Source organism: Anabrus simplex, chromosome 3, assembly GCF_040414725.1.
Source record: "Anabrus simplex isolate iqAnaSimp1 chromosome 3, ASM4041472v1, whole genome shotgun sequence".
NCBI classification, from domain to species: Eukaryota; Metazoa; Arthropoda; class Insecta; order Orthoptera; family Tettigoniidae; genus Anabrus; species Anabrus simplex.
Genome location: NC_090267.1, coordinates 427,447,880 through 427,461,166, shown reverse-complemented (window position 1 = coordinate 427,461,166; position 13,287 = coordinate 427,447,880). Strand labels below are relative to the sequence as shown.

Below are 13,287 nucleotides of genomic sequence, written 5' to 3'. Positions count from 1 at the left end.
TCCTCATCCAGAGGTGGTACAGCCCAGGGGAGCTGCATGTACCATTTTCACCACATATCAACTTTTCTGCTATTCTTAAATCTCTGGCAGTACAGGATTAGGAATAAAATTCAGGCTTCCGGGAACAGCAGCTGATTGTTACGCTGGCGGACATTCTTAAAAAAAAAAAGATATAGCACGATTTATGCGTGCTTTAGTTACGCAGATTTATCTCCCGTATGCAGTTATCGGACTGTGCCTCTTATAATGGGCTTCTTATAAGTTCACCTGCATACACCCCAGCATCAGAGGGTAGGGTCTGACACATCCCCCTCTGATGAGTCTAGTGTCAGACCTAAGACGAAACGCTGGTTAATAGAGCAAACGCCTGAAAAGCCTTACATCTGATCGGTTTTTTTTTTTTTTTTTTTAAATTACGCAGGTCGGACAAGAAACTATTCACCTATTTGTACATCATCAGAGCTGCAGTAGGCCTACGCTACAGAGGAGACATGTCTTAACTATGAAACATAGATGTACGGCATGATTGACGAGTTTTCATAGCAAGAGTCATATGGATGAAACTATTCACAAATCTGTGTGATTTCATCGGAGCTGCAGTGAAGCTTGTACCTGCTTTGAAGCAGAATCGTTCTCTGATGCATTACAGTGGGGGGGTTCTTGTATGCAAGATTTCTTTTTTTTTCATTTCCTTTGTCCGAAAAAGCCAAGGGAGGGGATGTCTAATATGTGTTGGAGCATAATACACAAGTAAACATGGTATTGTGAATACAATAAAGATCTAATTCTAATCTTCACTTGAAGAAAGCACATGGTTGTATTCCCAAAGGCAGCATGTTGTTAGCCCTGGAGTAGGAGGAGGTCCCATAAATTGATCTGGATAAGAGATATGTACAGAAAATACACCTATAAAATTTGGACCAATGTAGGAGACACAAAAGAATTCAAAATTAGAATATGACTGCGGCAAGGGAATGTGCTACCTCTGCTCCCATTTGTTTTCATGGATGAAATACTCAAAGAAATCAAAAAGAGGACTCTGGTACAAGAACTACATTCTACCAATCTTGACAACTGGAGATAAAAATTGGGTAATGACCAAGAGATAAGCAGAAGAGTGCAGTTAGTTGGAGGGTTTTACTAGAGCATGGGAGGTTTGTTATAGAGCAGGGCTGGCCACAACGAGGCTCGCGAGCCACATGCGGCTCTTGAGTCAGTCTTGTGCGGCTCTTGACACCAACCTTAGAGTAAAATTAAATGATATACAGTAATTAATGCAATCTAACGACATCTCGCGGCTGGCGGCAGTCAGTAGCAGTGATGTGCGGCTTAATGTTATTAGCGCTGTAGGTCAGTGGTAAGACATGGGAGGTGAAGATAGTTCCGGTGCCTTCCATTTGATAAGTGTTTTGAGCGGGAGAGTGTGTCGTGTGAGGTGAAGCCAGTCATGTTCACGTATAGGCAGTAGCGAATGAATGCGACTGACTTCACCTCACGACACTGGCTCACTGACACACTCTCCCGCTCAAAGCAATATCTTCCTTGTAAAGATATTTCTGAATTGGCCCCGACTGTATTTAGCTTTCATAGCAAGTTGAAGCTTTTGGGGAAAGACCTTCAGACTAAAACATTCTCATTTCAAATGTTTGAAGAAAATTACTGAAAACCTTCCTGACGTTCAGGTAGAAACTGAAGATTACATGAGTAAAATGTCTGGCCTTGCTGAAGTAATCAATGGCAGATTTAATGATCTCAGATCACTTAAACCTTCATTTTCATCCCTGGAAAATCCTTTTTCTGCTGATGATGTGGGCGATGGCTGTCCTGTTTCCTCACCAATAACAAAGGATACAGCAGCTGTAGAGTTGGAGCTACAAGGACTGCAAGAGGACGAAAGGACTAAAAGGACTCAAACGAAGTTACATTTCTACCATAGAATTTTGGAAGAATGTTCCAGAAGAAAAACACACACTAACAAAACAGTGTGCCAAAAGACTAATGTCAATCTTTGGGACTACTTATGTGTGTGAATCACTGTACTCAACGATTAAATTCATTAATAATACCAATATAAATGGTCCGTTATTGGACATTATAAATTTTCCAGCTAACTCATTCCTGGTTGCCAGCGTTTCGCCCTCGTGTGCTAGGCTGGGCTCATCAGTTGGTACCCAGCACACCTACCAAGACGCATGGCTAGTACATACCGTGGAGGCCACCGCATAGGCTAATTGTAGCCACCGGCAGTGCCAATGCACTATGAGAGACTTAAAATTGATGCCTGCTTGGCCATCAGATGATATAGATATTGATTCCCATAGGGAATCTGAAATATTTGTTCCGAATGAGTAAATTTACAATACCAATATGAATGGTCCGTTATTGGACATTATAAATTTTCCAGCTAACTCATTCCTGGTTGCCAGCGTTTCGCCTAGCACACTATTGTGGGTGCCGGCTGATGGGCCCAACCTGGCGCACGGGGTGGAACGCTGGCAACCAGGAATGAGTTAGCTGGAAAATTTATAATGTCCAATAAGGGACCATTTATATTGGTATTATAAATTTACTCATTCGGAACAAATATTTCAGATTCCCTATGGGAATCAACATCTATAAATTCATTAAATCTACATATCGATCTGAACGAACTGATGAACATTTAAGTGAACATGTGCGAACTGCACTTACCAATTAACAGCCAGATTTCAAAAAATTAAGAGCAAAAATGAACACTCAAAAGAAAAGCACTTCTCAAAAGTAAAATCTCATTCCTTGATGTGTACCTGAAAAATGATGTTCTGTGTAGTGTAGAAAATAAATGTTCCTTCATTTGTTATAAAGTGACAAACGTGTCTTCATTTTATATACCATTTTCTAAATATGCTCCCAATTTTTCGTTTCCTAAATTTGCGCCTCCCAGAAGTAAGGTTAGTGGCCATCCCTGTTATAGAGTAAGGAAGCGCCAACATGATGCCAGGAAATCATGTACAAGCACTATGTTCTACCAATCTTTATGTATCAAGATAAACTTGTATAACCACCAAAGAAGAGGAAAGTAAAATCCAGGCAAATGAGATGAAATTCCTAAGAAATATGATGGCCAAGACAAGTCAGGAATGAATAAGAAATATGGAAATACAAGAAACACTAGGTGTATGCGGAGTGGGGGGGAGAGTAGAACGATTAAGACTGAGGTTGTGCGAGTATGTGAAAAGAATGGGAGAAACGAGATCCTGAAGTCAATGCTTGAAATGGAGATTGGAGGGAGAAGACCTAAAAGTAGACTAAGGAAACAATGGAAAGAACAAATTGTAAAAGACCTTAGGAAGAGAGTGGCAAACTTTCAAGAAGTCCTTGATGAAGATGGTGAAAGGCAGGCAGAGATGGAGATCAATGATCCACAACATAATTCAAGATCAAATTAGACAAGGGGAACGATGATGATGATGATGATGATGATTATTATTTCCCAAGTTTTCCAAGAAGTATAAAAAGCTTGAACTAATTACTATAGAAATTTAATTAAATCATAAATGATCACAGAACATACCTGCCCTCTGCGGAATAATCCCTTTATATTATAAGGATCTAATTTTAATGCGTTGTCACATTCATTTCTTGCTTCAAGGAACTGGTCTAGCTTCAAGTAACACATAGCAAGATTGAGATGGCCAGCCAATAATAGTGCCTTTCGTTCCTCTTCTTTCTCGCCTTCAAAACCTGAACAAACAAAACTAAATAGTTAAGTTCAACACATTTTTCATTCCTTATTACAGAATAACATATCAAACATAATCTTTATGCCTTTCAAGTACAATCTTTAATTGAATACAATTCCAAAAATTGTCTGAAATACGTTCTCATCAAGACAGAATCTTCTATTATTACTCCTACCACCACTTCATATAAACATCAATCAATAAGTTAAACATAAAGCTTGAGTAAAAAAACAGGTCTCCTCCCAATTAAGATATAAATTAAAACTGTACTAAGGATACAGAAAGATTCAACATTCTACTGACAGAATTCCAATATTACAAACGTTCCAGTTGAATTTGTTTAATTTCGATGAGTTGAATGAGACATCTACTAGCAAGTACACATCTGCCAACTTTCAAAACGAGAAATCTGGATGATCCTCAAGCGGAAAGTTTTTAACAACACGTGCATGCGTAACAGTCTTGAGACATAATGAAAACAGACGGCAGGGGGAGGTCATACAATGGGTCATAGCATTGCGGAGATTAGACATGAGGTTGGATCTTTAATATTGCAGAAAGAACATTACCACCTGTGTATACCGCTGCACGGGAAGACCACAAGTATTTAACGAAATCGGGGTTGCTTCTGCAGACCCATAATGGGAGGACTGTAAGGAGGCAACTGCACCGCATAGGCTTCACCAGCTGACGACTAACTCTTGTCCCTTTGCCGGCACCTCGACAAAGAGTTTAACAACGCGCGCGGGCCTGCGAACACCGGCAATGGACCACTGAACCGTGGCGGCGTGAGGCCTGGTCCGATGAATCCTGGTTCCGGTTGTATTGAGCTGATGGGTGCGAGTGTGTGGCGTATGCCCCATGAAGCTATGGATACTTCGTGTCCAGGTGAGAGGTGGCTCAGTTCTGGTCTGGGCGGCATTCTCATGGTAGCAATTAGGCTCCATTGTCTGGCTGCAGGGAGCACTGACAAGTGCACATTATGTGGATATTCTTTCAGACCATCTGCATCTCTTTCTGGCCCTAGAGTACCCTGATAGAGATGCCATGTTTCAACAGGAACAAAGCGCCATGCCACTGCTCTGTGGTGGCACGCAGGTGGTTGGAGGAGCACTCCAGTGAAATTATGACCATGGATTGGCCCTCCAGATCCCCTGAACTTAATCCAATCGAGCATTTATGGGATGCTGTTTATGCTGGTGTATGCTCCATGAACCCCGCATCAACTACACAAGAACAATTGTGGGGAGCAGTGCAAGATTCGTGGGTCCAGATCCCGCCAGAAGGATTCCAACACCTTGCAGAGTCAATACCTGACCTTATTGCTGCTGTTTAGAGGGCTCACAGAGGAGCAACTCGTTATTAACATCACGTTCAGAGTCTTCCCATGACTTTTGGCCACTCGGTGTATATTAATACAAGGGGAGGCATGTTACAAATTAAGCATATAGAAGGCATTTAGTTCATAACTTGCATTATGAATTTATTAATTCAGGACAAATATTTCAGGCTCCCTTTTGGGAAACAAAATCTGTATCGTCTGATGTCCTTGCAAAATTTTTGTAGAAGAAACCAAGTCTCTCACAGTCTGTGGATCCAAGGAGCCTACACAAGTGGCCTCCATTATAGGCACTAGCCATGCATCTTCGCAGGTGCAATAGTTACCAACTGATGACGGTTAAGGTGTCAAGCCTGTATTGTCTGACACCATGGTTAGCTGGTTCAAGTCCTACTGGTGGAAAACATTTTCACCATCAGAATACTGGCCAGAAGGGTATGAAAGGCAGTGTTCACATGGTGTGAGGGCATATGACACTGCTGATGGCAATTTGTCTGTAGGATAGCAACATAAAGCCTTTAGCAGATCCCTTGGTGTTATTCAACAGGAGTAGGCTATGTGCTGACATTCAGTTTCAATCCATCTCTACCTACTCACCACCACCACCACACACACCCAAACGCACCGGATGCCCATGGACGTCAACTAGAAAGACCTGTATCAAGTCTCTCCAGAGGCCACGCAACAATGAATGAATCAAATGGAATTGAACAATGGACAATGATCATCTCCTAATGTGCCCAAAATTAAGACTGCACCTGTTAACAACACAACAAGCCTGCTGAAGCAGAATTGGGATGCCACAATATCAACTAATGAATTACAGTATCTGCCATTAGAAATCAAACATACTGAGGTTCATCTCCACCAAGATAGAATGTGCGGAGTCCGTTTCTCCTGGTATGAACAAGAACAAGTTTGTTACGTTCATTTTTCTATCTATGTTATTCTCAGAATTGGCTTTGGGCAATACGAAAACAAATGAAGTACGAGTAATATTAGCAACACTCATTTTTATTGTGACCAGTCCCTGTGATGTATAGTTTGAAAGTGTTGCTCATAAGGATGTTTTTTGTGTATGCATTTCAATGGGCTTGGCAGATTGATATGTAATAGATTCCACTAAGGAAACAGAAAACTACCATCTCTCTATTGCCTAGTATGCCTCTTCAGCTACACCTAGGCTACGCATGACACTTGTTGGCACATCTGTTCAGAAGACACCCAGCTTTTGGACCGAGGACTGAACATACTGATGATGATGATGATGGATTATTTGTTGTTTTAAGTGCCCTAAGCTAGGTCATTAGACCTTTTATTAGTCTGTCTGTAGCCTGGTGGGTGTGGATGTGTGTTCTAAGTATCTTAATTTTGTCTATTCTTAAGATCATTGTTATTTGGAATTCTTTAACATCATCCTTAATTTATGTAATCCATTTAATCTTGGTCTTGTTATTCCATAATTTTTCTAATTATTCTTCTGCTAATTCTGGTGTCAGGTGTTCTGACAAGATGCCCATACAATGATATACGTTATTTCCTAATCATGCTCAATATAACAGAAATTATAAACTTTCTTACCTGAACTATGTTCCACATAACTATTTAACTTCTTATACATTTTTGCTGCTAGTACATATTTTCCATTTTTGAAGTAATGAGTTCCTTTATCTTTGAAAAGTTTAGCTTGCTCCAATTTACCATCACTGTCAAGTGACCAACTTTCTTTAGACTGGAAAAGAGAAAATTAAATAAGCAGCCCGATAAACCATACCAAATATAAGAGTAACACGTTATGTCAAAATGAATAGCATTAACTTATTCATTTGTAACCAGGAGCAATTCTTCACTGGTATAATTTGTGTAGTTGACCCTTAACTTTGTAATTATTGCTTCATTATGCTGCGAACGGTAACTGATTCTACCTCTACGTGACCAATACTAAGTCCATACTGATATCATTGTAGAGGAGTCTGGAAGTGTGATTCATCAGTTTGGCAAGGCAACCTCATGAAAATATCCTTTACAATCGGTATTGGTACAACTGATAAAGCATAAACCAATACAAAACCATGCCAAATATTATGTTCAATATGAGAGAGAGAGACCACACGCGCACACGCGCACCCCTGACAGTTAATGTGTTTTCACTACATGGACAATGTATGTGTGTAACGTAACAGTTTAAGGAAAGTTAAGGTGATAGGTAGGTTTAGACCTGTATGTGCAACAGAACCAGCAAGTACACTGTAAATCACACTACAAGCAGATACCAGTACAAGACATTCCGTAATTATTCATTTGTTGGCAACAAATTGCAGTATGCAAGATGAACCACCAACAGTAATAGAAATTGTGCAGTATGAACAAATAAAACAAGGACTTGAAAAGGAGGGAGACATTACTACTGAAATTGTAACTCTGGACACTATGGATTGCGATCATGACAGTACTGATGCTGCCACTCTTTCAATGAGGGATGAAACAGCCCAGAAGAGCTGTGAGAATAACAGGTTGTCAAGATCATCCTCCACTATTGTTACGTGCTCATATGACCGTCAGCCCTATTGTAGCCTCCTTCAGTATTTCCTAGAATTTAGGGTGGCAAGCACCCAGCCAGCCCAAGGGCATAAGACTGCCTCTTGTTGTATGTGCTTTCTGTCTGATGTCTCTGTGAACTTTCTGGAAGGCAAAACTAGAATGTTCCTACCCGAGATGCATCCCAAAGATTCTAGTGCTTTATCACAAGGAATATAAAACCAGGCATGCCACAACGAGAAGGAACAGTGTGTCGTCGTAGTGTGTATTGGGGAGTGATGTTGGAGTACTGTTGTGAGTGTTGAGATAGTGTCTTCGTAGCGAAGTGTTTGAGTAGTAGCAGTTGTCGTTGAGCATGTTGTCATGTTGGAGAGCAGTGCTGACAGTGTTGTAATGAGGAGTGTTGGAGAGTAGGGAAGCAGCCTTTGAAAAGTTATCAGGGCAACAGGCTTGAAGACTGTACAATGACCTTAGCTAACCCATGTCAGTATTATTTTATGTTGTACTGCTGCAAGGCTGAAAATAATTACAGATGTAACTCCCGAACACACACAACCCTCTCTGTAGGATTATATGATGAACTAATGATGACAGACTACCACATAAAATATTACAGGTCAAATAGACTTCCATGTGTATCTCCAGGTGGCGACTATATGAGGAGTGGGGTGATCCTCAAGTAGATGAATATTGACATTTCAGCAAGTCAGAGCATGAAACGTTAGGAGTTTGAATCGTTGAGGTAGGCTTAATCTGAAAAGGGACATAGAAAGGCCAAAATGAATGTAGTTGGATTTCTGGTCACATGCCTACAGAATTATTAACATGAAACAAAGCAAAATACAGGAGTTAGCTTTATGTTAAGAAAATTAGGCAGTGGTAAATTTACTATGTCCAGCACTGCTAATGGATTGTGGACATGATGGACGCTTTGCCAATGCCCACCAAAACAGTACAGGTCTACATGCATATCAGTTCAGCAGATGAAAATAAAATCAAATGATGAAGAGAAGCAGTTTTAATACAAGTATATATAAACATAATTGTAGTGCGAGGCTGGAAGGCAGTGGGAGACCAAGGAAGAAAAGGTAACGTACGAGGAGGAAAATGGACTGGGACGGAGGACACCAGGCAGGCACCTGGCAGGATTCTACAACAAATATACATATTTTGCTAGTGGTTTAATATCACACTAACATATTGAAGATTTTCAATGACAAAGACAGAAAAGGTCCAGGATTGGGAAGGTTGCAGCCGTGGTCTTAAGGTACAGCCCCAGCATTTGCCTGGTGTGAAAATTAGAAACCACGAAAAACCATCTTCAGAACTGCCAACTGTGGGATTTAAACCCATCATTTCCCATATGCAAGCTCACAGCTATGCAACCCTAACTGCATGGCCAACTCACTCGGTGAACTTACTTAACAGTACTTGCTACAGTTGGCTCAAAAACCACACAAGATAGCTGTGTGGACAAGACCAGAAGATTCGAAGATATCATGCTTCATTATGCCTAGGAAGAGGTTAATAAACCAAGTGTACAATGTTCAGACCTTCCCAGGAACAGCCATGGACTCGAACCATTGAAAGGAAAGCAAAAAGAAAGGATGTATGCGAGTTGGAGAAAAAAAGTGATAAAATGTTTCAAAATGTGTTGCATGAGGGCAAAAAAAAAAAAAAAAACAGTAAAAGAAACAGATGAAGAGTGGACTGTTCTGAGAAATGAGATCAATATAAATACAGAGCCTTGAGAGACCTAAGTAGGAATAAAGTACCTGAAATTGATGATATATCTTCAGAATTACTGGTTGCCTTGGGAGCAGCTACTATGGCATAGCCATCTCGGTGTACGTGAGATATGAGAGACGTGAAATTTCATCCGACTTTAGAACGTGTTGTAGTACCTATACCTCAGACACAGAGGTTTACAAGTGTGAAAATAACCGATTATTAGTTTAGTAACATATGCGTGAAAATCTTTTACACAAATTATTTTCTGAAGAATAGGTAGAAAAGTCTTATCCGAGTTGCAAGAAGATAAATTTTTCATCCCTGAAGAAACAAATAATCTGTAGCAATATCGATTATGTCTGATATTAGAGGATCAAATTAAGCAGGGTACACCGACATATAAGGGATAAAAGAAAGGAATGAAAAGAGTTGCCAAGTGCCTCCTTCCCTTTTTAATTTGTTTATGCAGAACAGGCAGTAAAGGAATAGACACATCTGGGAAAGAAGTCACAATTCAAAGAGACTAAATCAAACGAGATTTTTCCAATTATTCGGGGTGAATCACCTTGATCTTGCACCCCAAGTACTTCTGAAACGGAAGGGGCTATTGATGTGCTATTTTCACAGAAATGCAGTGTAACCAAAGGTACATAATCAATTGTAGCTCATACACAAATTTTAATAATTATTGGAATGTACAAAGGTGACTTTTTTAAATGGAACAATGGCTGTTGACATGAACGAAATAAAACTAGAGTAAATTAAAATGTCAAACGTGGCGTTCTTTGAGGGTTCTAATACAAATACTTGTGTTCTAACATTTCATCAGAAATTTCAGCACAGGCAGCAGTGATAAGTTGTTTTACATCATCACTTGGTGTAGTCTGTATGTCCTTAAAAACAGTGCCTCTTAGCTTTCCCCAGAAAAAAATTCTAAAGGAGTCAAATCTGGTGATCAGGCCAGCCAAGGTACAGGTTCCCTTTGTTCAATCCAACGATATGGAAACTTTTCTCTCCGCCCCTCCAATCTGCTTTACGTCGCACCAACACAGGTAGGTCTTAAGGCAACGATGGTACAGGAGAGGGCTAGATGTGGGAAGGAAGTGACTGTAGCCTAAATTAAGGTACAACCGGAGTATTTTTCTGGTGTGAAAATGGGAAACCATGAAAAACCACCCTGAGGGTGCCGACAGTGGAGTTCAAACTCGCTATCTCCCAAATACAAGCTCACAATTACGTGACCCAAACCATACAGCTACTTGCTTGGTGATTTGAAAACAATCGGTTAAGACAAGACGTAGTACGTCGTGCACTATGCTCTGGACAGTCATCATGCTGATACATTTATTTATTTTACTTTCATGCCTTCATTTGTGGCGAAGGCAAGGCTTATGGCCCTATCTTACACTTAACCACATATTATCTATAATAAACTTCATAAAACAGAATAATGAAATAATATAACAAAATATAAATCCTAACCTCATTCATTCTTCCATTCATAGTGCCATTCATACAAGCTGGTTATACATTTAATAGGTAATCTCGGCAAGACAGCTCGAAAGAAGCTAAAGAAGTGCAATTCCTAACACTGACTGGAAGGGAATTCCATAGCCTTGCACCAGCCACTTGAAAGGAGTGGTTAAATGAAGATGAGCGATGCACAAGAACTGAGAGTGTAGTAATCGATCGTGTGTTATGTTCATGGATCAGCGGTAGAGTGTCGGCCTCCGGATCCCAAGATAGCGGGTTCAAACCCGGCAGAGGTAGTCGGATTTTTGAAGGGCGGAAAAAAGTCCATTCGGCGCTCCATGTCGTACGATGTCGGCATGTAAAAGATCTCTGGTGACACATTTGGTGTTTACCCGACAAAATTCATTAAATCTCAGCCATAGACGCCCAAGAGAGTTTCGGTTTACTCGGTCTGCCATCTAGTGGGGGCCTAGAGTAAAACGGAACGTCGAAATTGACGAGCAGACAGCCAGATGGCGTCAAATTGAAATGTCTGCACACGGTAGCTGAGGCCATACGATTATTATTATTATTTATGAGAGGAGGAGAATAAATTAAACTTTGAGGATAAATACTGGGGTTTAGATTCATTCAACAGACAAAATACAAGAGTTGCAATGTGAATATGTAGTAGTTTATAGATTTTTAACCAGGAGAGAATTTCATAATAGGGGGAGATACGAGTTGAAAATTTAATTGAAAATATAAACCTAAAGCATGAGTTCATTGCCTTCTGTAATTTTAATGTTTGTTCCATGGTGGCATCTAGAGTGAATTTTCCTACAGATGCCTCTCATGTGCTCACTCCAATCTAGTGTGTCACTTATGATAATCCAAAGATTTTTTACTGACTTCTGAAATGGTATAGCTACACCACAAAAGGAAAGTGAAGGCAATAACTTCTTATTAAGGATATTTAACTGAGTTTGTTGCCCTATAATAAAATTAGCTTGTGTCTTTTTAGGATTAATTAATAAACAGTTCTTATTAGAATAGGAGCTAATCAGATTTAAAATAGAATTCATCTGATGAATTTCAAACTCACTATCAACAGTTTTACAGTGATAATATATTTGTAGATCATCTACATATAAATGATACCTACAGTTACTGAACTGAGAAGATATATCATTGACATATAGAGTAAACAGAAGAGGTCCAAGCACAGATCCCTGTGGAACACCTGTTTGCTGTCTTCCAGTCCGTGGTCATGCTGTTTATGACAATACGCTGTCGCCGTTTGGTGAGGTATGAAGCAAAGAGCTGAATAGCAGAGGGACTCAGATTAAATCTTTGTAGTTTCGTTAATAATATGTCAATATTTACTGTGTCAAACGCACTACTGACGTCGCGTAAAATAAGTATAATTGCCTTCCGCTCATCTATAGCTCGTCTAACGTCGCCTGTAATTCTTAGTAGTGCCATCCCTGTGCTATGTCCTTTCTTGAAACCAGATTGGAAAGGGTCACGCAGAGAATATTTTTCCAGGTATTTTTCAACTTGGCAATAGATAAATTTTTCTAGAGCTTTAGACAGTGCTGAAAGAATGCAACACAGGATGAAAGTCAGATGCTACATTAGCTGGCGACCTTTTTGGAACTGGGACAACTTGTGCAACTTTTCACTTTGTCAGAAAATAACCACGGGAGAGGCATGATCCATAATGTTAGTAATAAAGAAAATAGGGATTTCATCAGCCCCCGTTGCATGGGATTTAATTGAAATCAGTTCTCGTCTCACTTCAGACTCAAACAGTTCGAAATTTGAAACATGGGCGATCAGATGATTGTTGTCATATTATAGACTTGATGGTGGTCTGCACTATATCGTGTTCAGGAGTAAAAGCATCTGTTGAAAAGTGTCTATTAATCTCGTCAAGCGGTATTTCTGGTTTAACATGGTTCACAGGAGGCCTTCCAATACCTAATGAACAAAGTTGTCGCCAAGTACTACAAGTGTTTAAATTATTGGATACATGCCGGAAGTAATCAAATTTCTTACTGCGGATAATTTGTTTAATTCGATTTCACAGTACACAGTATTGTTCAAATGTGTCACCTGATAAATTTTGTTTGTAACGTCTATATAACGAATCACGCTGAGCCATCAGAGATTTGATTTCAGTTGTCGGCCACGGACAGCGCGGGCATGTTACTTCCACACAGTGCGTAAGGGCATGCTTATTGTAAATTCCATGAATATGAGAATTAATATTTCCAGTTTTTCATCTGTATCATTCATTAGTATTATGTCACCCCAAAGGACATTTACATGCTTCTTTTAGGTGATGGAAATCTATATTTTTAAAGTCTCTAAAAGTCACGTATTTCGACCTATACTTAGGAACTTTTAGTGAATACGCTAAGAATATAAGGTCATGAGTTGATATTTCAGGAACAGGTATTTTTTGACCGTGTTTAAGAACCTTATGTGGATTATTGGTTA

At 39.8% G+C, this 13,287-nt stretch overlaps 1 protein-coding gene across 6 annotated transcripts in view; it reads right to left on the bottom strand.

Annotated features, from left to right (window-relative positions):
- Positions 1-13,287, bottom strand: part of LOC136866455 (peptidyl-prolyl cis-trans isomerase FKBP4) — a 184,173-nt gene that overhangs the window by 75,939 nt on the left and 94,947 nt on the right. For all 6 annotated transcript variants that reach the window (XM_067143414.2, XM_067143412.2, XM_067143417.2 and 3 more), the window contains exons 6-7: positions 6,643-6,793; positions 3,554-3,723 (exon numbers count right to left, since the gene is read on the bottom strand). In XM_067143414.2, coding sequence (XP_066999515.1) covers positions 3,554-3,723; positions 6,643-6,793 — 321 coding nt within the window. The remainder of the gene's footprint in view (positions 1-3,553; positions 3,724-6,642; positions 6,794-13,287) is intronic.